This window comes from Parambassis ranga, chromosome 22, assembly GCF_900634625.1.
Source record: "Parambassis ranga chromosome 22, fParRan2.1, whole genome shotgun sequence".
NCBI classification, from domain to species: domain Eukaryota; kingdom Metazoa; phylum Chordata; class Actinopteri; family Ambassidae; genus Parambassis; species Parambassis ranga.
In genome coordinates, this window is record NC_041042.1 from 8,210,182 (window position 1) to 8,235,676 (window position 25,495).

Sequence of the window (25,495 nt, forward strand, 5' to 3'; positions counted from 1 at the left end):
GACACTTTACCTGAGGGATAGAGTTACCTGCTGCACTGCACAGGGCTGCCAGGGTTACATTGCTCTGTGCACACTCTCACAATCCCATTCAATGGAATGATCCAGTGTTTTAGAGGGGTATAAAGAATGCCGCAGTTCTCCTTTGAGTCTCTCTCCATAAAAGATGATGACTATGTATCGTCTGACCTGGATGATGAGTCTGAAAACTTGGAAAAAGATGGTGAGTACAATAAATTCATTCATGGACTTCTTGGTAAATGCTTTAAAATAAAAATAATAAAGAAAGATAGGGTTACGCCTAAGGTAGGACGGCTTACAGTGGCAGATCTCATCACTCATGTTTTCTTGTTTATATGCAGAAAATAAGAAAAAGAACAAACAGATGTCCACAGCTGAAGTGTACATGGAGGCCTGCAAGCTGGTGGGTGTAGTGCCAGTCTCTTACTTTCTCCGAAACCTTGACTCTCCAACCATGACACTCACCCACCATGGGATTGGCCCTTTAGGTTGCAAGGCTCTATCTATTGCTTTAGTGGTAAGTTTAAAATGCACAGGTGGCACTGAGTGACACTTTGAAACAGAAAAATTCAATAGATCTTTTATATTTTGTATTTATTTTTATTTAGGCTGACATGCATATTAACACTCTGGAACTGGCAGACAATCACATTCAAGCAGAAGGAGCAAAATACCTTGTGGAGATGTTGAGGGCTAATTTCATCATTCAGCAGCTGGTATGTCATTTTGCAAACTGACCACTGGAGGGCGCACGTGTCTTTCAGCTCATGGATGTAAACTGGAGAAAAACCTAACACTTAAGTACTTTTTTTTCTTGTAGGATTTGTCCAACAACTATTTGAAATCTACTGGAGCTGAATATGTGGCTAAAATGTTGCTGGACAATATTTCATTACACTCTATCAAACTTTCAGGTAATGCACACTGGCTGATGTGTTAAAATCAGTGAGGCAGCCATAACATTGATTTTGTTTATCATATTTTTTGCCTGTAGGAAATGGATTTATTGATGACGACAGTAAATATTTTGCAGATGCTCTGTCTGTAAGTTATCTGTGAATAAATCCCAGCTGATGAATGGCATTATGGTTGCACAGTGAATTAACATTCTACTTGTTGTTATTTTGACAATTAGACCAATTCCAGGATAAAGGAGCTGGATCTAAGCCATAACGAGTTTTGCGGAAGAGGAGGAGAACATCTTGGACAGCTCCTGGGTAATTTTAATATAGATTCAGTCTTCAAGTGCTTTGCTTGACTTTTTAAATATAATGCTGTAACACAAAAAAAGGACTTTCTCTCTTGTTACAGCAAACAATGAAGGCCTAGAAGTGCTGGACCTCAGCTGGAATCACCTTAGAATGAAAGGGGCTGTGGCGTTTTGTGCTGGACTAAAGGTACAGTTCAACTGTCAGCATAACAACATGAATCTGGGTATATGATCTAATCACTGTCCTGTCCTGTTTAGGTGAATACGATGCTAAAACACCTTGACTTATCATGGAACGGCTTTGGGAATGAGGGAGCCCTGGCCTTGGGAGAGGCCCTGAAGTTCAACAACACCCTAGTTCATCTCAACCTCAACAACAACCGCCTCACCAACGAGGGTGTCAGCATGCTCTGCAGAGGTCTTGAATTTAATGACTCACTCCGAGTCCTGCTGGTGAGATTGCAATAAGATAACCTCACCAGTATGGCTTCGGTGACACTCATACAGGATGTGCTTCTCTTCTGTAGCTGGCTTATAACTCTTTAACAGTAGAGGGAGCACTGGCCCTGGTTAACATGGTAAAGAACACACCTCAAACTGCCTTGGAGGAGATCAACATATGTGTGAGTGATTGTGGTAGGACAGCCACTATAGATTCACTTTAATCAAGAAAATATTCTTTTTTGACAATGCCTGTACCATTTTATTTTGTTTGAGCAGAATGTGCTGGTAAATCAGAACTTTGTGCATCTGCTGGAGGTGACATGTCAGGAGCATCCTAGTCTGGAAGTGCAGTACGGAGGGGTTGGAGGCTTTATTGCTAAGAAGCCACCAAAACGTATTGATCCTATGAAAGTTATCCAGGTGTGTTCAGAAATAGTTTGTGTTGCCACTTGAATAACATGGAATCATTTAGGTTTTGGTTCTGTGTGTACCTTATAAAACCTCCTCTTCTCCTAAGGATTACCTTGATCAGCGCAAGCTGCGCCTGTGGGATTTCTTTCGGAACATTGACAAAGATGGCACCATGAGAGTCCCTGTGGCTGACTTCAGGAAGGCCGTTCAGGTTTCTAAACAAATGAATTCATAGAAATGAGTAGTCAGTGTCCAAAGTCATAGACTTTTTTTTTTTTGTTGATTGGTATTAGCAATCAAGCATTCCTTTGGATCGATACCAGATTGAAGAGCTGATTCAGAGACTGGATCGTGACAGAACAGGAATTGTAGACTACAGGTGAACATTTTCTCTGTTCATATATCATACGATATGACAAATGGGCCATCTTAATGACTTTAAAGTCGTGTAGAAGGCCTATTTGTTGAGCATTAGAACACACTGAGTAAATGCTGGTCTTATCATGATGGTGTAGTACAGCCTTGTGTATTTTGTTTATGAGGTGGGAAATTGACCAGATTTGCAGCCTGAATGTTGCGGCTGTAAAAGTGATATGCATGTAGAAACTGTTGTTTCTTCGCAGGGGACTGGCGGATACTAGGAAACAAATGATGAGAGACCACCGCCGCCAACTAAAGAAGTTTGAGTCCCGTCAGAAGAAAGAGAAGCAGAAGAGCGACCGCATCCTCAAAACCTTCCAGAGTGCTGTGGAGGCAGTAACACCCCGCAGTTCCATGGTTATTTCCCCAGGAGGTGCCAAAGAAGACTCAAGCGGCCCTCAGCACTTCTCTGCTACCCCTCTCAGCTCTTGGCACCACATTGTCATGTCCAACAGCAGTCGCTACTCTGTCACTAATCTGAGCAATGATCATGTCCATCTGCCCATGTTAGGACGCACCACGCCTTACCGGCCTACCAGTTCCCCAGCAATGCGCTCCTACTCCCAGCCTAACCTGCTGGCTGACTCCCCACACTCTGCTCTGGGCAAATCCATTTCTGCTCAGGGCGTTCGCTCTGATCCAGAGATGGGCCACAGCAAGTTTAGCCCCACTGCTAACAGCCTGACTAGGTCCAGGCCTGCTCTCAATGCCAAGCAGCCAGCAGGTAAAGTCAAAACAAAGAAAGTAAAGAAGAAGAAACCAAAAAAACATGCAGATAAACCCACAAAGAATCCTACCCAATCTGTCAAGTGATATGAATTCTGTGTAATGTTGATATCCACTTATTGCTTTTCTGCTACAATTATAAAATAAAGAAGCAATTTCATAAAGGAAAAAATGTGCTCACTGTACAAGAGAGTTCTGTTATTGAGTAAGATGTGCAACAAAGTTGATAATACCTAAGAACTCTATCAAAACTGGAATTCTGACGCACATCCATAAACTCATAAATTATTTTAAACATCCAAGTATGTAATGTCTATTTGCTAAAGATAACTATTATATCTTGACTCGGCTAACAATGCTGTGAACCAGGACAGCTGCTGCACCCTGTGACATACTCAGGTAGGCTATATAAGTTCGGAAGCTCCAGCTTTCTCAGTCATACCAACTCTGACTGCATGACAATGATCAGCACCTTGTATTTCTTTACACTGCTGAGCTCCACAATGGCCTGGGGGGTACGTATGGCATGACTTAGATCAACCGATTGATCTTCAGTCTTTGAAGCTATACATTAGAGGTAAGCTGATCTCTGTTCATTGGTCCTTGTTTCTCAGAGGGTCGGCCTGTGGAGTGAGGGGAGTCCAAAGAATGGGACTGGAGGTGAGGACCGGTGTACCTGTGATGCTTTCCTGCCCAGTTCAGTCTTTCCTATAAGAGAATTGGTAGAGGTGGAAATCAAAGCTCAGGAGATCTCACACCAGCTGGATCTGGAGATGGGCAAGGTATTCAGCCGCGTTGGAAGAACGTGCATTAAACTTAGATATATTTGTGAGAAAATGTATGCAAGCTTTTTTTTTCTTTTTCAATTTCAGCTGGAAGACTATGAAATTAAGATTACAGCGTACGCAGAAAAGATCATAAAATTGACAGAAAAAATTGAAAAAATTGAGAAGAACCCCGATGACTACAATGAGGCTGACTTAGAGGAGCTTAAGGTGGAGATTAAACAGGTGGAGGCCCTAATCAAAGAGCTGCAGATCTCCATCAACAGCTCCACAACCATCTTTGGTTCTATGCGCATAGAGGTAAGTCCTGAACTCAAAGCTTCAACACATTCAACAAATACAATAATGATCTAATAGCAATCATCCTTTACCTTGTAGATCACAAGCATGGAACAGGTGTTGATCAGGTTGGAGAAGACCTACGACAAGAATGTGGTTCTAAAGACCCGTAGAGAATACATCAAGGTGCAGCTGCAACTGGAGGAATGTGAGAGGCGCCACCAGGAAATTTTCAACCCCAACATTGGTAAGCTCATACTCACAATCCTGTATGATTTATGCTTCCTTTGAGATCATTTAATGCATTTTTTTCTCTCGTTCTGCAGGCTCTTGTGCACACACTGGTATCATCAGAGTCAGCAAGCCATATGTAACCCAACTGAATGCCCATCTGAGCGCGAGCCAAATATTTGGAGGCTGGGGTAAAGATTCAAAGCCTCTTCCTGACAGAGAGTCTATGTACTGGTACTCTGGCCACACTAGTGCTTCAATTGTTGACATTAGGTTCTACACTAACTACAAGAACCTTATTCTGAGAAACCCCTTTCAGCATAACACTTTAAAGAATGGCTGGGCTGGCACAGGAAACAATTTTATCATCCGTGACAACACTTTGTATTACCAGATCAACAACCCATTTTCAATGGCTAAAGTGAACTTCACTGACATGACCTACACCTACAGGGTGATTTCTAAGGCTAGCCCCAATTTCTCCTATAGCCATTCCCCCTCACAAAACTTTGACTTTGCTGCTGATGAAACTGGATTGTGGGTGACCTATGCTACAGAGGAGTCTGGTGGTCGCATGGTGATCGCCAGAATACACGAAGCTTCTTTTGGGGTAGAGGAGGAATGGCAGACTAGCGTTTATAAACCAGGCGTGAGCAATGCTTTCATGGTGTGTGGTGTTCTGTATGCAGTCAGGACAATTGACATGCAACATGAAGAGATCTTTTATAAGTATGACACCAAAACCAAACAAGAGAGCTACATCAGTGTTCCCTTTGAGAGATTCCAGGAGAAATATTCCAACCTGGACTACAACCCAACTGACCAGAAGCTCTACATGTACAACGGTGGCTACTATGTTAACTATCATCTGTGGTTTAACCACACAACTAAAGCCACCGTGTCACCACCATATGCTCTGACCTAAATCATTTTCTGTGATCAGATGACATTTTACAGTTTTTAAATGAAAAGGTGATGGTGGTGGTCACTTTTTACCTTCATTTATCCTTCTTCAAAATAAATAATTTCAAGCATTACATAAGTGTCATGTGTATTCAATAGAGAGTATTGTGCTTTATTTACATATGAAACATTAAAAAATAATATTTTAAACATTTTTTTTAAGTACGATTGAAAAAGGCCTAGAGTGCAATAAGGCAGCATAAATTGATTAGAATAAGAATAGATAGAATTCTAATAGAATAGAATAGAATGCCTTTTATTGTCACTATACACAAGTACAATGAGATGAAAGCCATCATCCAGTTTCAGTGCAAAAAGAAGCAATATATAAAAAGAGATGTATAAAAGATATTAAAAAAGAGATATTAAAAAAGACATTAAGAAAAATATTTACAATATAAACATAGAGGTCAGTGCACAGTCCTATATAAATATAGAATATATAATAACAATATAAATATGGTCTATATACAGTATTTAAGTACCCAGAGGGTAGCAGGGCAAACAGATCGAAGCCAGGGTGGGAGCTGTCCTTGATAATGTTTTTGGGTCTGCTGAGGCAGCGGGAGGTGTAAATGTCCAGCAGGGAGGGGAGAGGGCAGCCGATGATCTTCTGTGCTGTCTTAACTCTCTCTAACCTCTCCCTGTCTGCTACAGTGCAGGTGCCAGACCAAACTGTGATGCAGTATGTCAGCAGGCTCTCAATGGATGAGCGGTAGAAGGTCAGCAGCAGGGCAGCGTTTAGGTTGTGCTTCCTGAGGGCTCTCAGGTAGTTTAGATGTGCTGAGCCTTCTTGACAGTACATGTGATGTTCTCTGAACTAAATTAAACATTTATTTTTATACATATTTATATGTATTTATACACAAATATTTATATTATTTCAAATATGTTTTCATATGAATCCCTTCTTAATCATCCTCAACTTGTCTCAGGCAGTTTTCAAATTTCAATCAATTTTCTAATGTAAGTAATTTTTAATGTTTCAGCACAGGTGTGTCGTTTTATATATCCACACAGACACATGACCATGCTCACACACAAACAGTAGGATCTGTGCTATTATTGTACATTTTTGTCACTAGTTTTGTTGTAGAACTGTGCACCATCAGTGGTAATTTCTGTTATAAAGTGTCTAATGCAAAAATTATTAAATAGTGTATAGTGTTTGTGAGGCACTGACATTCCAGTAAAGTCCAGTAAAAGCACAAAAGGCAAAAGGTGTAACACTGTAGTCACATCTCTTTCTTATTTCAGAACGTCACAAACCACAAGAATGGGAATGAACAAACCAATATGTACTGCAATCATTATATTTAAATATGTATTTTTGTCATGATATGGTACGTTTAAAAATTACTGTCAAAAGGTGCATCTTTGGGTAGAGATCTGGTGACGTTTATTAAATCATCCAGTCACACCTCCTGTCCTGTGTATATGGAGGAAGAAGTGTCTTTAACTCATTTATAAATCCTTTCTGGATCCTGAGAGGGCTCTGTTTATGTGCCTGTAAATATAACAGTAAATATTAAAATAAAGAGAAAACATGAGTCTAACTTTAGGCATACACACTATTTCCACAGAGCTGATATCAGCATTTTATTATTGTTCTTCTATGGCACAATATTTTCTTCTTATGAATCACAAAGCTCTAGAGTACCACCCATGTCACATGCATAGGATTATGCAATTTACCAACATGAAAAAGGAAACAAAACACTCCTAATTTACTCAATAGTGACCTGAACTTTGACCGTTAAGATGATGACCATTAAGTACGGATTGTAATAAATCATAATGTCCTGCTTGTCTGTTTGCAGTAACATAGTAAATTGAAATACTTACATAGCCATAACCGTATCATATGGTGTTTTCAGAAGGTGTGCCACCTGTTGTGTTTCTCAACCACACCCAATGTTTAGATCAAACCTGACGTAGTGCTCATTATAGGCAAACACCTCAACTCAAACACTTCTTGTGAATGAACATCTGTAGAGAAGTGCTGTTTGGTGATGATCTGATAAGAGCTGTCTTTAAAAACCCTCTGACCAAGACACAGAGGAGACGCAAGAGAGGAGAAGTAAGACACAATGCTGCCAGTTCTACTGCTGCTCCTTCCAGCCCTCAGTCCTGCTTTGGCATGGATTGTAAGTCATGTTCTGTTAAAACATGCAGGTGGCTGCAACTGTTTGTTATTACTAACATGATTTTCTTTTGTGATTTTTAGCCAGATGAGGAATGGGAGTCTGGAAATGTAACTGCATCGGTGGGTGAGTCAGGTCAATGTGTTTGTCACGTGTATCTGCCCGACACCATCTTCCCTGCCGACCGGGTTCAGCACATGCAAGAAGTCACCAAGGATCTGATACTGGAAGTGAAAATCCAAATGGAGAAGGTGCAGTGGGACCTACAAGTAGCATAAAAACATGCTGTGTCAGATGTTATTAAATTTAACCCCGGCTTTCTCACTCTTTCAGATGGAAAGCTATGAGGGTAAGTTGAAAGTCTATTTAAAGGAACTGAAGGACCTGACATTTAGAGTGGCCATGCTGGAGAGCAGCGCAGACAAGTACATTAAACTGGACTTTGAACTGCTCAGGATTGAGCTCAGAGAGTTTGAGGCTCTAGTGTCTCAGCTCAAAGACTCCTTCAACTCCTCCTCACCCCTGTTCGACAGCCTGTACACTGAGGTGAAAATCTGTCTGCAAACATTGCAAAACATTCAGGACACTAATATCTCCTTTCTTTATTTGATTTCCACTTAAATCATGTTTTTGTAACTAGATCCGCAACATGACCCACATTGTGAACCAACTGGAGAGCTATGACAAGAGCAACCTGGACGTGATCCGCATTGAGTTTGCTAAGCTGCAGAAGAAGCTGGAGGACTGCCAGAAGGAGCAAGACCTCATTGAGCCAGATATTGGTAAGGTACCTAGCAAAGATAGTCAAGGTATAAGTAATAGAGTTTAGACTACTAATCTACATTCTTCTTTTCAGGCAACTGCAATCACACTGGAATCCTGAGCATCGGCAAACCCATGGTGGTCCAACTGAACGCTCATCTGGCTCCATCTTATCGTTATGGAGGTTGGGGAAAAGACTCGAAACCAATCCGAGGGTTTGAGTCTATGTACTTTTATGGTGCATACAGCAGCCCCGCAGTGTTAAGCTTCTTCTTGTACTCTGACTATGAAACTCTGATTCTGAGGTCTGCATTCAAACAACATAACCTACCAGATGGATGGGAGGGTGCTGGAAACAATTATATAGTCCACCGTAATAGCATCTATTATCAGCACAACTCACCTTTCAGTATGACCAAGTTGAATCTGACCAGTGTCAAATTTGACTACAGAGTGATCCCAGCTGCTAGTCAAAGGTTCACATACAGTTACTCTGACAACCAGAACATGGACTTTTCAGCTGATGAAAAAGGATTGTGGGTAATGTATGCCTCTGAGGAGAGTATGGGTAAAATTGTCCTTGCTAAGATTGATGAGAAATCTTTTGGTATTGAGGAAGAGTGGAAAACTGGTGTGTTTAAGCAGTTAGCAGGCAATGCCTTCATGGCATGTGGAGTCATGTATGTCACCAGGGCCGTGGATGTCAACACTGAGGAGATCTTCTACGCATATGACACCAGGACCAAAGAGGAGAAACACATCAACATTCGCTTCCAGAAGTTTCAGGAGAAGTACAGCAACCTGGACTACAATCCCACTGATCAGAAGCTCTACATGTATAATGACGGCTATTACGTGTCATATAATGTGAAATTCAACAAGGAATGATTCATCTCTTTGTGATCCAACGTATTGTGATTGATACGGTTGATCTGTACACACCTGTGAAGGCCTGTGTTCTGCAGACTTTATATCTTATATCTCCTTGAATAAAATCAAACTGAAGCATTGAAGTGGTGTGAATGTTCTCAAGTTATTTACCTAATAATGACTGACAAATAAAATAAGTGCATCATTTTCAGATAATAAATTAAATAATAAAAGGAGAATATGATATTAATATTTCAAGAAACAAGAAAAAATAGATACAGTGCTCATTCGCTGAAGCAATAAAGGTTAAAAATAAAATGCACAAGTTAAACACAAGCGTCTTTAAATCCCAGTTTAAGCAAGATTCAAAGTCATATAATAATTGGAGTGTACTGAAAAAAACATTTCTGGACTTCTATCTGATTATAATAAATATAAATATATATGCAATAATAGCCACCACACTTCAAGGCTCAAAACAACAACCATGGGCTCTGTGAATGAGATATGTATAGAATAAATGCCCCTCTTCCTTTTACCATGCCCTGGTGCAGTTTCACTATACTGCACCATCAAAACCAAATCTGAGAGTATAAGGCAGCTTTATAACAGTAATAAGATTCTTAGAGATCTCCAGGGATGGAAGGGTTTTGTTTGAAGTCTTATTGGGGTAAATTGGACTATACAGGTGCATTTTTATCATGAAGGGTGATAATGTCAGGTCTTGGTTATGAGATGACCCAGGCAGAGGTAGAAGGTTCAGCAAAAGGTGAGTATTTACTGTTACAAAACAAAATTACCCAAACCCAAAAATACAAAACTAAACCAAGGAAACCCACATTCAGAAACAATCAAAACGAAAAACTTACGGGAAACCAGGAGGTAAACAAGTTAACAAGACAACCCAACACAAACAAAGGGAAGCACAGGGCAATGTAACAAGACACAGGTGCAACACATCAGAACAGGTGGGAACACAGGGGAAGTAAAAGACATGGACAAACAGGGAGACAGGGCTTTCAAAGAAAAACAAGAAGCAAGACCAACCCAAAGGAAACATAGCACAGACAGCCAGAAACAGGACAACACAAGGAACTCAACAAATCCAGAAAAACCCAAATAATATGAAAATAACAAAGCAACAAAGAATTAAATCACAAAACATGAAAATAATAAAAAAAGATATAAACCCCAAAACCAAATCATGACAGATAATTGGGTACATTTTTTCCCAAAGACCAGCACATTATTATTTCTTTACTTTGACTATATAATCTTTGCACCATCGAGGTATTTGATGAAATTAAATTTCAATTTAGCAGATGTGTGTGGATCAGTGTCTTGTGCATGTACAGTCATAAAACTGATCATAAAACCACAGTCCACCTCACTGATATTATGCACAATGTGAACACCTGCACTGATCCCAAGGATCCTATAAAACAGAATGAGAAATGACTGTGAACGATGTCACATGCTTTAGTTTAGCTTCTAAGATATGTGTGATCCCATAGATAGGACTCACATCTGACTCAACCAGACAGTCCAGACACAATGGCTTTGACTTCACTGCTGCTCTTTTCCTTATTGAGTCCAGCGCTGGCTTGGCTCGTACGTATTTAAGTCTTTCAGCATCTTGTGTTTTGTTCTGTGATCTTTGAATCGTTACTGAGTAAAATTTGCTTTCAGCCGGTGGAGGACTGGGAGTCAGGGAATGTGACCACGTCTGGCGGGGCACTGGAGTGTGTCTGCAGTGTGTTCCTGCCTGACAGCACCTTCCCTGCCGACCGAGTGCAGCACATGCAGCAGTTCACCACTGATCTGAGGCTGGAAGTGGAGATTCATATGAACAAGGTACGTTTATGTAACAGATAATGATGTAAAGCCTTATATTTATTACAGTATTTTTTTTTCTTGGTTACTAATCATATAAACCATTGTTCAGATCATCAGCATGTGCATCTGTCTTGTCTTGCTAATACAATGAGTGAGTTTTTGTGATCAAAGAGGAGACAATTTTAGAAAAGCTAGCACATTTATTTTTCATGTATTGTCTCCTCCAACAAACTTGTATATAACTAAAAGAAGCCATTTTCATTTACCCAAAACAGAAATACTTTTGGTAAGATGAATTATATGACTATGACTATGCTGACCTTATGATCACACACTGATGCATGTGTGTGTTTCAGCTTGTACACTACCAGAGCAAAATGGATATCTTCTTGGGAGAACTGAAGGACCTGACATTCCGAGTGGCCTTGATGGAGAGCAGTCCAGACAAATACATCAAACTGGACTTTGAGCTACTGAGGACTGAGCTCAGGGAGTTTGAAGCTCTGGTGTCTCAGCTCAAAGACCACATGAACTCGTCCTTGCCCGCGTTCGACAATCTGTACACTGAGGTGAAAAAAGTTTAAGACTGCTTAATTACTTCTGTGGTGTTATTGATTATGTGCTAACTGTGTCTTCTTGTGCCAGATTCACAACATGACCCTTATTGTAAATCAACTGGAGACTTTCGACAAGAACAACCTGGAAGTGATCCGCATTGAGTTTGCCAAGCTGCAGAGGAAATTGGAGCAGTGCCTCAAGGAGCAAGACCTCATCAACCCTGACACCAGTAAGTTTATTAGACAGCTATATGGAATAAATGGCCAACAATATATGACAGTGATAGAAACTCTCTTTTTTGTTTATTTTTTCCCTAGGCAACTGCAACCATACTGGAATCCTGAGTGTCAGCAAGCCTACAGTTATCCAAATAAATGCTCATCTGAATCCTGGTTATCAATATGGCGGCTGGGGAAAGGACTCCAAACCTGTCCGAGGCTTTGAGTCAATGCACTGGTATAGTGCATATAGTACTCCCTCTGTGTATGAATTCTACTTGTATTCTAGCTATGATAAACTCATTCAGAGGTCAACCTTCACACACCACAGTCTGCCACAAGGTTACGACGGCACTGGCAATAATTACATTGTTCATGGTAACACCATATATTACCAGGCTGCAAATCCGCTGAGGATGTCCAAACTAAATCTGACCTCTTCTGTCTTCAGTCACAGAAGACTCACAAAAGCAAATGAAAAATTCACTTACACTTACTCCTCAAAACAGTACCTGGACTTTTCAGCAGATGAGAAAGGATTGTGGGTAATGTATACCACAGAGGACTCCAAGGGTAAAATTGTGATTTCCAAGATTGATGAGAAATCTTTTGGTACTGAGAATGAATGGACCACCAATGCTTTTAAACCTCTTGTAGGGAATGCTTTTATGGTATGTGGAGTAATGTATGCCACCAGGCCAGGCGATGTGAAGACAGAGGAGATCTATTACTCATACAACACTGAGACAAGAGAGGAGAAACACATGAGTATCCCCCTTCAGAAATTTCAGGAGAAGTTTGTCAACCTGCACTACAATCCCACTGATCAGAGGCTCTACATGTACAACAATGGTTATTATATGTCCTACCATGTGAAATTTAACAAAAAATGATGCCTCTTGCTCTTGATCTGCTGTATTGTGATTGGTACAAATGATCTTCTCTGACTTTCACTTCTCTAACATCACTGGATTGTTTCCTGCTTTTTGAAATAAAATCAAAATTGTGCATTCAAATAAGCATCCTGTTTGTTTGAGCAAAATGACAAATGAATTATACTCTGCTTGCAAAATTTGATCCTATAGCCCCCCCCCCCCCCCCCCCTTCCTCATGTCTTGGGGCCATAGTGTAGTTTCCTCCCCCCTTCTGTATGCCGGCCCTCCCTTGGGGCGGGGGTGACTTTGTGCTGTGGTTGGAGCCTGGCTCCATCTGGTACTGAGCTCCAAAACCCAGCAGATTAGGAATTCTAGGCAGGATGATCCCAGCTTCCCTCTATGCATGACAGACATCAAACAAATACAGTATTATCATGCAAAGCCAGGACCTGATGTATTCATCAGTAGGGGACAATAAATCAATTCTATCAATATTTTTAAAGTAAAAATCAGGAATAAAAATGGCCTTCAGTGCACACAAAAACAGCACTGTCTCTTTAAATCCTCCAGCATCTGCCAGGATGAGAAGGGGGAAGTGGCTGCCTTGCGTGTGCTGAAGTGACATCACACTCAGCAAATCAGCAGCCTCGGCTGAGCTCTCCCCTCCTCTTCTCCTCCTGGGATGAGTGTGTTCTGGCTGCTGAAGACACGGGCTGCTGCTGCTGCTGCTGATGCTGGTGGGGTGGAGGGTCCAGGACATGCTCGCCTCACATCAGGTACAGCATGTTTATCTGTGTGTGCGCTCCAGTTTTCTGTGCTATTCGTGTGTTCATTTGTTGTAATCGACTGCCAGCTGACTGCCTATGGTGGAGCATGTTGTGAAGATAATGAATGGCAATGGAGGGGAGTGATGATGGCTTTGTGTGTTTCATCACACTCCTTGGATGATGTCGCCTTCATTGCTGCAACCAGGCTGGGCTGAGTGTGTGTGTGTGTTTTATTTTTCCTTTTTTGACTGAACTGTGGAAAAAGGAGTGTCAAATTTTCATAAATATAAGGTTTAATAGTCAGATCAGTTATACATGTGTAAACTGATTTATAATGTTTGTCAAGATTTTTCTCAGCAAAGAATTAATTTGCTTCTGGGAACTAATCCATTTGATGTAATTTGGGGTAAATGTGTGGGTGGAATTCAAAGGAGATGTCCATGTGTCTACAGTGTGCCATTCATAGACACCTGGTTTTCAAGCATTATTAGTGGGGTTGTGTCCCAGAATTCATGCATCTGCCCCTTTTCCAGGTGGATCTTTAGGTTTTTGTGATGCTGTATGGATAAATAATGTAATTACTCTGAGACACAATCCGCCTCTCTGCTCTTGAGTCATCTCTCTGTCATCTTGGATGTTTGCGGCTCTGCTTCTTTCCATTCATCAGAAATAGCAGGCACGAGCTTGTAGTCACTTCCTGTTCTGCTTTGAAGGTTAACTCTTTGTTTCCACTGGCTCAGATGATCATGCTCTGCAGCAAAGACCTGAGCCATGGAGTCATGGGGGGCAGACACACACCGAGCCCTGTGACAACAGACAAAGATGCAAGCTGCTGTTGATAAGACCAAGGAGCAAAGGTGAGTCTCCCAGCTGGTGTCATGATGCACTTTAGGAGACAATGATTTACTTTCTGTTTCTAAAATTATTCACCACATGTCTTGAACACTCATTTCTAACTTTTGTTGGCCCATCTGGACCTTGACGGGTCCCAAACAAGGCAGCGATGGCGAAGAGAGATTACCTGGTGGAAGCTGCCAAGCAGATCCGCATGGCACTGGACAGTGAGGTCAACGAGGACTACGAGGCAGCCTTCAGTTATTATAAGAATGGGGTGGACTTGCTGCTGAATGGGGTTCAGTGTAAGTGGACGAACATTTCCTCTTTAAGACCACAGTGCAATGAAAAAGATGAAGAGGTGTGTTTGCACGAGACATGTGATGGGAATGTGTGGACTAAACAGGAAGTCACAAACCAAAGGTTAAACAGATTTGCATGCATTCTTCACAGCAGTGTCAACAGTTAGCTGTGTGTGTCTGTCTCTTATCTCAACCTAAAGGGCAGTTGGGCATCTAGTGACATCTACTATATTCTAGAGCTGCTGTGTCAAATAGAGTTTCCCTATTTTACAGTGGACCCAAACAAGGATCGGCGTGAGGCTGTGAAGAGGAAGACAACCCAGTATCTGAAGAGAGCTGAGGAAATCTTTATAACACATCTACAGGACAACCTGGGGAAGGGAAGCTCTCATTTAGGGGTAAAGAAATTCTCCTCTACTATCATTAATTCCTAGTTTGTGTTCTTACTAAAGGAGAAGAGCACTTGCTGGTCTGCTGCTTCTTAAAATAGATGAAACAGTTAGTTCCTGCTGTCACACATTAATTCTCAGCATGGCGCTGTAGATCATATCCTTTATTGTTTTTTATTTTCCCCAGGGGTACAGTAGTCTGAGATTTCGTCCAATCAGACACCTGAGTTCACCTGTAGAAGATTTGGAGATGTGTAAGGTGGTGGGTGTTAGTGATAAGGTATGTCACCAACACAAAAAACAATCCCTGGCTGTGAATGATCAACTGCATTCTATGATGGCTGTTTATGGAGAAACATGCTGTAATAATTTACCTGCTTTTCTGACTGTTATTTTTCAATCCAAAGGTCCTGATTGTCCAGAGTATGGTCAACAAAGAGACATTTGTTGTAAAGGTGAGTAAAGGGTTGGATGGTCTGCCTTTATCCTTCAACAAATGTCTGCTTTTGCTGCTTTCTCTCTGCTTGGCATCAGTTGCGAAATGATCTCACAAAATGAATTTTAAAATGACTTGGAGGCATGTGTCTGGCTTTATATGTTTTAAATGATCCACATTGCTCCTGTTTGTTGTTACTCACTGCTGCTGCCTGCTTTGATAGACGATACTCTTGAAAATTGTTTGAAATGATTTCATAAAAAATAAAGGTTACAGTAACAATAATAATAGTGTGGAGATGTTTAGGGGGTTTTCAACTGGCTGCAATCCAGTCCTTGTGCTCAGTGGCAGCCAGGCGATGGAAGCTCTTCCATCCTGTCTCGTTAAGTATCACCCAGCATTGATCTGCCTGAGAGCTCTCACCCTTTTAGCCAAGTGCACCTCAAATTTCAGTGGCTAGGGAGCATGGTAACAGATATTTGTGGTGTAAGGGGGAAATCCAAGCAGTAGTTAATATTTTTTTGTAACCACATCTGAATAAATACACAGTTTTTTTATGTGAATACACACATTTCCAACTCTAAAAAAATGTACATGTCCTTTTCTAAAGTGCTTGTGTGTTTCTGTAGAGCCTGGTAAAGTCGAGCTGGGAGAGCAGGGACCAGCCAACCATCATTCCTCAAGGGGTGCCATACATGGTGAAGCTGCTGCGATATTATGTTAGTGAAGATGCTGTTTATCTGCATCTAGAGCATGTCAAAGGTACACAGTGATATTTTATACTTTTTTATATATATAAATAACAACAATGTAACACAATTCCTTGGTATCTTTCTAGGTGGGAGGCTCTTCTCCAAACTGCACAAGCTGAGAAATGAGAAGGCCAAAGAACACCCAGAATGCCTCGCTTCTAGCCAACACAGTGTTAAGTTGAAGACCAGCTACACCTCACCTACAATCAGCACAGACTACCAGCACAACAGCAGAGGGAGTACAGCAGTGATTCCAGACAAATTAAGCGATGAGAGCCCAGACACAGACTTCCCCACCTCCTGGGATGAGACTCAGCAGCGACTGGAAAGCTGCGGGACTCACTCCTACATCGAGGAGACAGGTTGTCTGCAGAACACTCGCACTGCAGCATCATTTTATAACAAGCTCGATCGGCTGACTCTGGTGTCTGGCCCTGTGAGGACAAAGGTCAACACCCACATACATCCACCAGCTCCTAGCTTGGTTTTGCACTCTAGTGAAACTCAGGAAAAGCCTGCTCTCCCTCTTTCTTGTGCTCGCGTCAGCCAAGCCCTGGATGTCATGTCAGAACTCAATAAAAAGAAAGCTGGGATGGGACTAATAGAGTGCAGCTCAGAATTTGAAGTTGCATGGAAAGCTGCAGATCAACAGCACAACTGTGAGAAGAAAACCCCCTATGCAGTGACAGACAGTGACTTATCAAGAACACTTGGACAAACTGCACCTCATACAAACCAGACCTCATGTATAAAAGCAGGATCACCAAACAGTGAAAACAATGGTTTGAGTTCTTCTCCTGCCATTTTGCATCTTCCTCTCCATTGCCAAACACAGATTCGTGGTAGGGCTTCGTGGGATATTGGTGGCTCTCTTTTAAGTGGCAGCTCTGCAGAAAAAGTTACAGACTCAAAGCAAGACCGGAGCAGTCCCACTGCAGAAGAAACAAATGGAATGGTAGTCATCAGGAGCACAGACAGAGCAGTGTTCTCTGACCACACAGATACAAGAATCACCTCTGAAAGATCTTGGCCTTCCATCAGCAACGTGGAAAAACAGCCCTCAATCCTTTCTGGGGTAAAATTTAAAGGGGAAAAATGGTCACAGGAGGCAAAAGAAGGTATAGAAGAGGCCTGTGAGTTGATGAGTCCTGCATCTTTAAAGGACAGATCATTTGTAGGTTGGTTCTCTGGCTCTCTCCATACCCTGCCCCACCAGAAGAGAGAGGATATGGATGCTTTCCTTAAACCAGAGGGACCAGAAGGGCAGGGAGAGTACGAGACAATTGAGGTGGATGGCTGGTGCCACCTGCCTCGGTTTCCTGTCAAGACTACCAAGTCTGCAGATAAGACCATGCAGACATGCTGGGGACTTCCTGAAGCAGAAGTGCGTGTCTGGGGGGCACAGATCCTGTTGGCCCTGGAGAGTCTGCATCAACAAGGCATCCTGTGCCGAGACCTCAACCCTAGAAATGTTCTGCTAACCAGCAATGGTGAGTCTGTGAAAAAATGAAAATCACCCCATGAAGAAAACAAGTGCACCTAAAGTGGCATTTGTTTTTTTGTTTTTTTACAGGAAAGGTGTGTTTGACATTTTTCAGCCAGTGGAGTGAGGTGCAATCAGAGATCAGCTCCAAAGCCATGGAACAGATGTACTGTGCTCCAGGTTAGATGTGTGCTTCACTGTCAGAGCTGACACCACCCCTTAGTGCAATCTGCCATCTAGTGGCAATATGTAGATTATCTACTTTACTCTGTATGAGAAGTCAAATATGCACTTTTTTAAAAAAAAAAAAGTTAGTTCACACTGTTCTCAATTTGTGTTTGCAGAAATTGGAGGAGTGTCCAGGGTTACAGAAGCATGTGACTGGTGGAGTCTTGGGGCTTTGCTGTTTGAACTCCTAACCGGAATGGTGAGCTAAAAAGCTCTACAGGAACATTCAGAACATACTGCTCTGCTTCTGTTTTACAAAATTCTTACAAATTATGATGTAATGGCCTCTCATGCTCCTCCAGCCACTGTGGCAGCTCCACCCAGCAGGAATCCACTCCCACACCCAGCTGCTCATCCCAGACCACCTGAGTGCTGCAGCAGCATCGCTGCTCACTGAGGTTAGAGATGCAGTTCTGAACACACTTCTAATACATAAAATACAAAAGCACACTAACATTTGATCTTTGCATTATTATTGCTCCATAGCTGCTTCAGTTTGATGCTGGGTATCGCTTGGGTTCTGGAGGTGGAGGTGTAAGTGACATCAAGTGTCACCCCTTCTTCAGCAGTGTCTCCTGGAAAGCTCTAAGCTGTTAGCTTTTCTCATCAGTATGTATAACCCTGGACTCGCAAGATTCACACTCCACACAACCTGATGCGGCCGAATGGATGTAGCACTAGTGCTGTTTTCCAGTGCGTTTTGTGCTTCCCAAAAAGTTCAAGTGATGTAATAAAAAAACTAAAACTGGTGAACTACATTGAGATTCACATGGGGACTTAAGAGATGCATTTGATGAAATTTTGATAAATATGTTTTTCCACATAACATCTGCACGCATGAACATAACTCCACTTCAGTAATTCATTTTAGTTCAGTTAATTTTTTGGACTACCAATTATTGTAGAAATGCAATAACAATAGGCAATAAATAGTAATATCTTTGCAATACCATCCTGAGGTGTCTGATTAGCTCCAGTCATTCCACATCATGACAATTACCACAAACATACAGCCAGTCTTGATCAGTGCAGGGTCCTGCAACAGTTGGTCTGGCCCACACAGAAGCACAGATTCACTAAGTTCTCCATGACGGTTGGAAGAACAGTGGGCCTACATGTGACAAGCCTCCTTTAAAGCTTTTGTGTGTGGTTTATTAAATCACAAAAACTCACCACAAAAACTACAGTTGAGTAATTCTGTTTTTATTGTTTAAAACCTTTTTCTTAAATAGTCTTTCTTACACCGCAAAAAGAATTTTCCTCATATTTTGTGAAACTGATGAATTCTCTGAGGATTTCTTTACTTTGGAGATTCGGAACATAGTGTTTCTTGGTTTTAAGTCCAATACTGTGCTCATTGTTCTTCTCTCAACCAAAATAATAAAATTATACTATGCAGCTTTATCTATTTTCACCATTCATTTCACAATAAGTGGAAAATTTTTTGAGTTGTATGTAGAAAATGACATACGAGTAGTAGAATATCTTTTTGATCTAGAGACACCACAAAGCCCAGACCCTGACATTTCTCCACACAATAGCACCAAACCTTTAATCACTGCCAGTTTTCCAAAAATCCTCTTCTCTAGTTAACCAATACAACAATACATCAACTGCAGTTATGGTAATGTTCATCAGGTGAGTACAGCCACTGTTTGTGTAGGGTGTTTTGTTTGGTTGGGCCTGGAGTTCACAAGGGTTTACATGTCAAGGAGCAGCACCCTGGGGTCCTCCACCACTGACTTGATCTTGCGCAGGAAAGTGACGGCCTCTCTTCCATCAATCAGACGATGATCGTACGTCAGGGCAACATACATCATGGGACGGATCTCCACCTACACAAAGAGGAACAAATCACTTTCCTCAAATTCCTCTAACAAACAAGAATTAGGAAAAAAAACCTGTGACTTAATGTCTGTATATCATAATTCCATACAGATAAAATAGTAGTTTTAATGTGATAGACCAAGCATGATAGAAGTACAACATGTTTCTTTAGATGGTAATCCCCAATATAATCAGGACACAAACCTTGCCACCGACTGCAACAGGCCTGTCAAAGATGCCATGCATCCCTAAAATAGCAGACTGTGGTGGGTTGATTATAGGTGTGCCAAACATGGACCCAAACACGCCACCGTTGCTGATGGTGAAGGTTCCTCCGTCCATGTCCTCAACAGCCAGCTCATTCTTACGGGCCTATAACACACAGTTACAATTCAATCACATTACACTGTAGAACTGTCTACATAAGAACCTCCAGAAGAAGTGTAAAAAAAAAAATAGTACCAGCATTGAATATTACCTTTTCTCCCAACAAATTGATGGCCTTCTCAATATCAGTGAAGTTCATTCCCTCTACATTACGAATAACAGGAACCACCAACCCCTGAGGAAGAAGTCACAAGACTAAACTTTCTGTATTTAAGAAACAAGACCTGTCAATCACTCAAAACTAATATTTACTTATAATCCTCTCGGCTTACCTTTGGTGTGGCCACAGCCACACTTATATCCACATAGTCCCTGTACACAATCTCTTTGGTTGTGTCATCAATTACTAGAAACACAAAGAACATATAGTACATATTACAGAGAAAACCATCACATTTTCAAGATTAGTTTCTTGTCTTCTGTACATTTTTTTTTCTGTTACATGCAAGTGAAACCCACAGACGATTATAGATTTTAAAAGGCAGCAATTCAGACTCCCCCCATTCACTGTGGTCTATGTAAATAGGTCAGGGTGGCCTAAGGGCACTAAATGAGTTAGAGTTGGTTTTGAGGTAGGGCAGCACAAGGTACTGAAACTTAAATCTTTTTCTTCACCACACACACTTGCAAAGACTTGATACGAACCATGCAAAGATGCAGTCATGTCTGACACCACAAAGTGAGATTTCTGAGACTTTCAAGGTTGACTATTTACCAGCATTGACAGCAGGTTGGTCCCCAAGAGCGTATGCAGCAGCCTTCACAAAGGCAGACATGAATCCCAACTTGATGTTATGCTTTTTCAGGAAGGCATCTTTATAAGACTTCCTCATCTCTGTGATGTTGCTGCAGGAAAAAACAAAACAAATTATCAAGTGATGTGAAGTGAAGGTTACAGACACTGGGTTCAGTCTAAGAGCACAAGAAGGAAGTTAGTAGGCTAATATTTGACACATCCATACAAACATTAAAAACATGTGTGCTCTTGTAAAATTGAAAAAAGTTAAGTAGTTTACAAATATTGTACCCATGTCAAAAAATATAGGGCAAAAATCTGACACTCTTTTTAAGAGAAAAACAAAACAAAACAAACAAACAACCCTTCACTTTTCTGATAAAACAATGCTGCTGCAGATAGTAGTGAATAAACCTATTGAAATTGGCCTGCTAATTGTTTCACTATTGCTCATTTTTCTCTTGTATCTCTCTTTTTAATTGTTTGTTTTCCTGTCTCTAACCCTGTTGAAGCTCTAGGGTTTCTCCGCTAACTTAATTAGCCCCTCCCAAGACACAGACTCTCCGAGAAAGGAGAGAAGAAGCGATAAAAATCTTCACTTTCTAGAGCCTGTAAATCTTATTGGGCTGTCATAAAAGCCCATATCGGTTGAGGCAGCTCTTCCACTCAGAGCACAGGTCTCTGTGGGCCCCTGCAGATGCTCCAGCCTCCTGTTCTGACTAGCTCCTTCGGCTCCAGATGAGCCCTAGCCTGGGAAGTCTTCCTCTAGACTGTCAATGCCAATTCAATTAGGATACATAGAAAACCCTGAATAGCTGAAAGCTGACACCACACATTTGCGGGGAAAAGAAATCCTCAAAGTGTCCTCTTCAGCACAGGGGGCAAGTGCAGACAATAACATTTCCTTGTAAATTAATAAAATCGGTTTTAACAATTCTTATCTTTGTTTTAGATGGAATTACCACCAAATATTTACATTCCAGTGTTTAAGAGGATATCAGGTTTCAAAAAGCTTTTCCTATTGGGCAGATTCTAATCCATAGCCATTTGTGCAAGTGTTGTTTTTGCTTTTAACGCCGACATAAACAGCACATATACCGTCTGTGTACACACCGCAAACAGTGTGTACATATATGTTTAAAATAAATTGAACAAAATTGGATTCCTAAGTGCTATGAAGTCTTTTCCCCCCACTGACTTCTATCTGTATGTGTTGAAGTGACAAAACACATTTCACATGTATGATCTAAAATAGTATTTGGGGTTTAATAATGTAGGTCAACTAATTTAGAATTTCCAACCTCATGTCGACCTCATTAAACGTAGTCAGCATAGCGCAGGTGTTTTGGGCTTCCTTCAGTCTCTGGGCAATTCTCAGTCTCATGCGGTTCATCTTAACCTAAATTAAAGAAAAAAATGAATTATCAGTAAACATTTTCCATTAAACACGATATGCACTTAAACATTTATGTGTTTCACACTTAACCCTGCTTTCTGTCCTGGCTACTTTAGTTCCTCCCTCTGCTGGGGCTGCTGGTGCAGCTGGAGCAGCGGTGGGCTTGATGGCTGAAACTATAGGGACATAGAACCGGCATGAAGCAGTCAGTATCTGTAGAACTGCTGTAATGCCCAATATTGACTAATCATGTAAGCGAAAGGTCAAGAACACAGATGTCAAGTGAAGCTGTTCTCACATGACGCAGACCGTCTGTCTGATGACAACTAACCTGGTTTGGTGTCCATAGCATGTGCGGGCACAGGTGGCACAGGGGGCATGGCAGTGGGAATGGGGCCCACAGCAGAAGGGGGAGGAGTTGGAGGGGGAGGTGGGGCAGCAGAAGGTGGTGGAGGGGCAGCAGCAGCCGGGGCCTCGGCTTTTGGAGCTTCTGCAGCTTTAGGAGCGCCAGCTGAAAAAAAGTGTCAAGTGGATGAACTGTATGCATTACAAGTCCAGACACCTTGCTTCGAACGTCTCTACGAATTATGACCTGGATGACTGAGAAAAACAAAAAGTACGGTTCTACAGACCTCCTTTTCTAAGCTTGAATAGTGGAGTTCCTCCTTCAACCTTCCCTCCATCTGGGACCAAAAGCTCCTCAATCACCCCAGCAGCAGGAGAGGGAACCTGCACTGATGTCTAACAGAGTAAAAAGAGAAAAGAGGCAGATATAATAATAGAAAGGTAAACATTATAGGATACTAATCTAAATACCATATTCTATTGATGTGTAAACACAAGTAAAACAACTAATGTATTGATTTATTTACATTGAAAACATGCCATACAATACTGAAGTTTCACTTTAAAAGCAAAGCATAAAGAACATGCTTGACCTTTGCCTTTACCTTATCAGTTTCAATTTCACACACCACTTCATCCTCAGAGACAGTGTCTCCAACAGCTGTAAGCAGAAGACTTTGGTTTAACACCACTATGATATGTATGTGTATGATGATCTGTCCATCTCAGAAGCAAATGTATGTACATAAGTGACATGTGTTACCTTTCTCCCACCTCACATCCCCCTCTGTGACAGATTCTGCAAATGCAGGAGTCTTGACTGTGACAACTTCATTTCCTGTAGGACAAAACCAAATTAAAGTCAATACCTTTCCCCAATACTGTATTTTATATTTGGTTCAGCATAAAACATTAAAAAAAAAGACTTGAACATACTGTAGGCTACAGATGTCCTGAAGTATTGGATTTGGAAGACACTGGACCTGGGATCACATTTTCTGAAGAGAAAAGAAAATTGTTATCTACGCTTGAAATATTTAATAAAACACAATTCATCACTCCTATATCTTTAGTAGGAAAGTTGTTCTTGAATTGTGAGTTTGTAGTCTCGTAGTTAGTGAGAGTGTGTGTTTACTTACACATTGTTGTTGTAAGTGATAGAATGGCTAGCTGATAGAGCTGTTGGAGGAGGGAGAAGAGAATCACATAAACATCTTATCTTATCTTATTGAGACAACAGAAAGAATTCATACTTGAACAGTAAACAAACATACCTGCAGTGGCCCGACGAGCTAACACATTATTCCCCTGTGGAAGGATGCAGACAACCATTACAAAACACTGTGCAACTTTTAAGATCTTTGACCACAAATCTACAGCATAACAAAAGCATATAGTGGCAGGTAAATATGCTCACATATGCTGAGTGACTTCAATATGAAGTCTTAACAGTGGGTACTGAACATTGATATCTCTCACCACTGTCGGACAAAAGTCACCTCGACAGGATAGACCATGACCTTTGACAGGATCAATGAAATTATCTGGCAGGTGGATGGCTTGAGCAGTGTTACTGAGAACTTGTTCAGTAAATGCATGAGCATATTTTTGACTGGACAGCTAATTAAACAGCTTCAATAAAGCTCAATTGTTTACAAATAATCTTACTAACAAGCTGACAATCTATACTCCGAGCAGGATATTTCATATTACTGACTTCTAAAGCTGCTATATGGAGTTACTACAAAGAAAAGTAACATATAATTTGCGTTAGGACAGCTTCACTGTTTGTTTTTAGTTGTCTACCACCCTATGACCTCAGCATGATGACAGCTAGCCGTGCACTTAGCTTAGTTTGGCTAGCATGTTCTTGGGGACTACCTGATACTGTTTTTAGATAAGTGCTCTGCCTTTGCATGACCCGGCTACTGCCTGGTTTGGTCAAACACCTTCAACATAGACGTCACTCTTCGAATACAAACAACACTGCCTTTAACTTTAACAGAGGCTGCAGCAAAGACTTGTGAAGGAAGGTGTCATACTGTCCTTGGCTTACAATGTTACGGCCTGACCGTGGCCTACCAGCGGCGAACTGGCTAATGCTAATGTTAGCGCAAACAGAGCTGAGCAAGACCCTGTGGCTTCACCGCAGACACACAGAGCGAGGAGTTCAGCCGCGCTTTATTTGTTTGTTGCCTACCTGGCGGATGGCAGAAAGGGAACGGCCAAAATTCCTGGTAAGACACCGGGAATGGGATAACATGGTAGCTGTGTGACAGCAGCCTGTCAGCGGAAGGGGAACTCCGGTCACACACAGACACACGCAAGCTAGACCAGGCACGCGCAACAACCCAGGAAGTAGTGTGGAAGACACCAAGTGCTCCGAGAGGAGGGGGTGGGTGGGGAGGAGGGGGAATCCTCAGTGTGGTCCAGTCCAGCCACCTCCGTTTCACAAAGTGCAACTTTTAAACGTGATGCATTTAGTTTTTATTAAGATCCTCACTCTCTACAGCATGCAGCAGATGTTATTCCTGGGATCTATGGAAACTTTAATTTAGATGTAGCATAAACAGCTTACATCAAACATAAAATACACAAGACAATAATGCACAGAGAGAAGACAATCTGTGATCAGTAACTGATCTATGAAATCCAGCAGCTTCATTTATGAGGTGTATTTAAGTGTTGGGTTAGATATCAAAATACTTATACTTAACTATACATTATGATCACTCCAACACACTACACAGACTCACAAACATAATCTTAACCTAAATAATTAAAGTAATTAACATTCCTATAACAATGTCTGATCATTTGTGTTCTACATCTCAATCTCAGTCTTTATTCCTATAGATATATA

The 25,495-nt window shown here is 41.3% G+C and overlaps 6 protein-coding genes across 6 annotated transcripts; 5 read left to right on the forward strand and 1 right to left on the reverse strand.

The window, feature by feature from the left end:
* The first annotated feature begins 125 nt into the window (after window positions 1-125).
* Window positions 126-3,316, forward strand: lrrc74a (leucine rich repeat containing 74A). Its single transcript, XM_028396183.1, has 13 exons — window positions 126-220; window positions 360-535; window positions 627-734; window positions 839-932; window positions 1,013-1,062; window positions 1,154-1,235; window positions 1,330-1,415; window positions 1,487-1,681; window positions 1,756-1,851; window positions 1,949-2,092; window positions 2,190-2,294; window positions 2,377-2,462; window positions 2,707-3,316. The coding sequence occupies exons 1-13, from the start codon at window positions 127-129 to the stop codon at window positions 3,314-3,316; spliced, it is 1,926 nt and encodes a 641-aa protein (XP_028251984.1). The 5' UTR covers window position 126.
* A 362-nt stretch (window positions 3,317-3,678) lies between these two features.
* Window positions 3,679-5,561, forward strand: olfm4.1 (olfactomedin 4, tandem duplicate 1). Its single transcript, XM_028395949.1, has 5 exons — window positions 3,679-3,744; window positions 3,844-4,011; window positions 4,102-4,314; window positions 4,393-4,540; window positions 4,620-5,561. Exons 1-5 carry the CDS (start codon window positions 3,685-3,687, stop codon window positions 5,447-5,449), a joined length of 1,419 nt encoding a protein of 472 aa, XP_028251750.1. The 5' UTR covers window positions 3,679-3,684; the 3' UTR covers window positions 5,450-5,561.
* A 1,993-nt stretch (window positions 5,562-7,554) lies between these two features.
* olfm4.2 (olfactomedin 4, tandem duplicate 2) lies at window positions 7,555-9,406 on the forward strand. The gene is made up of 5 exons (XM_028395941.1): window positions 7,555-7,634; window positions 7,715-7,882; window positions 7,965-8,177; window positions 8,272-8,413; window positions 8,488-9,406. Exons 1-5 carry the CDS (start codon window positions 7,578-7,580, stop codon window positions 9,279-9,281), a joined length of 1,374 nt encoding a protein of 457 aa, XP_028251742.1. The 5' UTR covers window positions 7,555-7,577; the 3' UTR covers window positions 9,282-9,406.
* A 1,357-nt stretch (window positions 9,407-10,763) lies between these two features.
* LOC114427860 (olfactomedin-4-like) lies at window positions 10,764-12,769 on the forward strand. The gene is made up of 5 exons (XM_028396069.1): window positions 10,764-10,874; window positions 10,953-11,117; window positions 11,456-11,668; window positions 11,745-11,886; window positions 11,975-12,769. Exons 1-5 carry the CDS (start codon window positions 10,818-10,820, stop codon window positions 12,766-12,768), a joined length of 1,371 nt encoding a protein of 456 aa, XP_028251870.1. The 5' UTR covers window positions 10,764-10,817; the 3' UTR covers window position 12,769.
* Window positions 12,770-13,401: 632 nt separating this feature from the next.
* rps6kl1 (ribosomal protein S6 kinase-like 1) lies at window positions 13,402-19,182 on the forward strand. Its single transcript, XM_028396021.1, has 12 exons — window positions 13,402-13,526; window positions 14,258-14,374; window positions 14,515-14,656; window positions 14,927-15,051; window positions 15,230-15,322; window positions 15,450-15,497; window positions 16,108-16,240; window positions 16,317-17,720; window positions 17,804-17,893; window positions 18,058-18,140; window positions 18,244-18,339; window positions 18,428-19,182. The coding sequence occupies exons 3-12, from the start codon at window positions 14,521-14,523 to the stop codon at window positions 18,536-18,538; spliced, it is 2,319 nt and encodes a 772-aa protein (XP_028251822.1). The 5' UTR covers window positions 13,402-13,526; window positions 14,258-14,374; window positions 14,515-14,520; the 3' UTR covers window positions 18,539-19,182.
* A 279-nt stretch (window positions 19,183-19,461) lies between these two features.
* dlst (dihydrolipoamide S-succinyltransferase) lies at window positions 19,462-24,972 on the reverse strand. Its single transcript, XM_028396023.1, has 15 exons — window positions 24,833-24,972; window positions 23,907-23,940; window positions 23,772-23,811; window positions 23,569-23,630; window positions 23,396-23,470; window positions 23,238-23,293; window positions 22,920-23,028; window positions 22,619-22,798; window positions 22,378-22,463; window positions 22,193-22,290; window positions 20,871-21,001; window positions 20,428-20,501; window positions 20,247-20,330; window positions 19,973-20,140; window positions 19,462-19,776 (listed from the first exon to the last, which is right to left on the reverse strand). Exons 1-15 carry the CDS (start codon window positions 24,893-24,895, stop codon window positions 19,642-19,644), a joined length of 1,395 nt encoding a protein of 464 aa, XP_028251824.1. The 5' UTR covers window positions 24,896-24,972; the 3' UTR covers window positions 19,462-19,641.
* Between the last annotated feature and the right edge of the window lie 523 nt (window positions 24,973-25,495).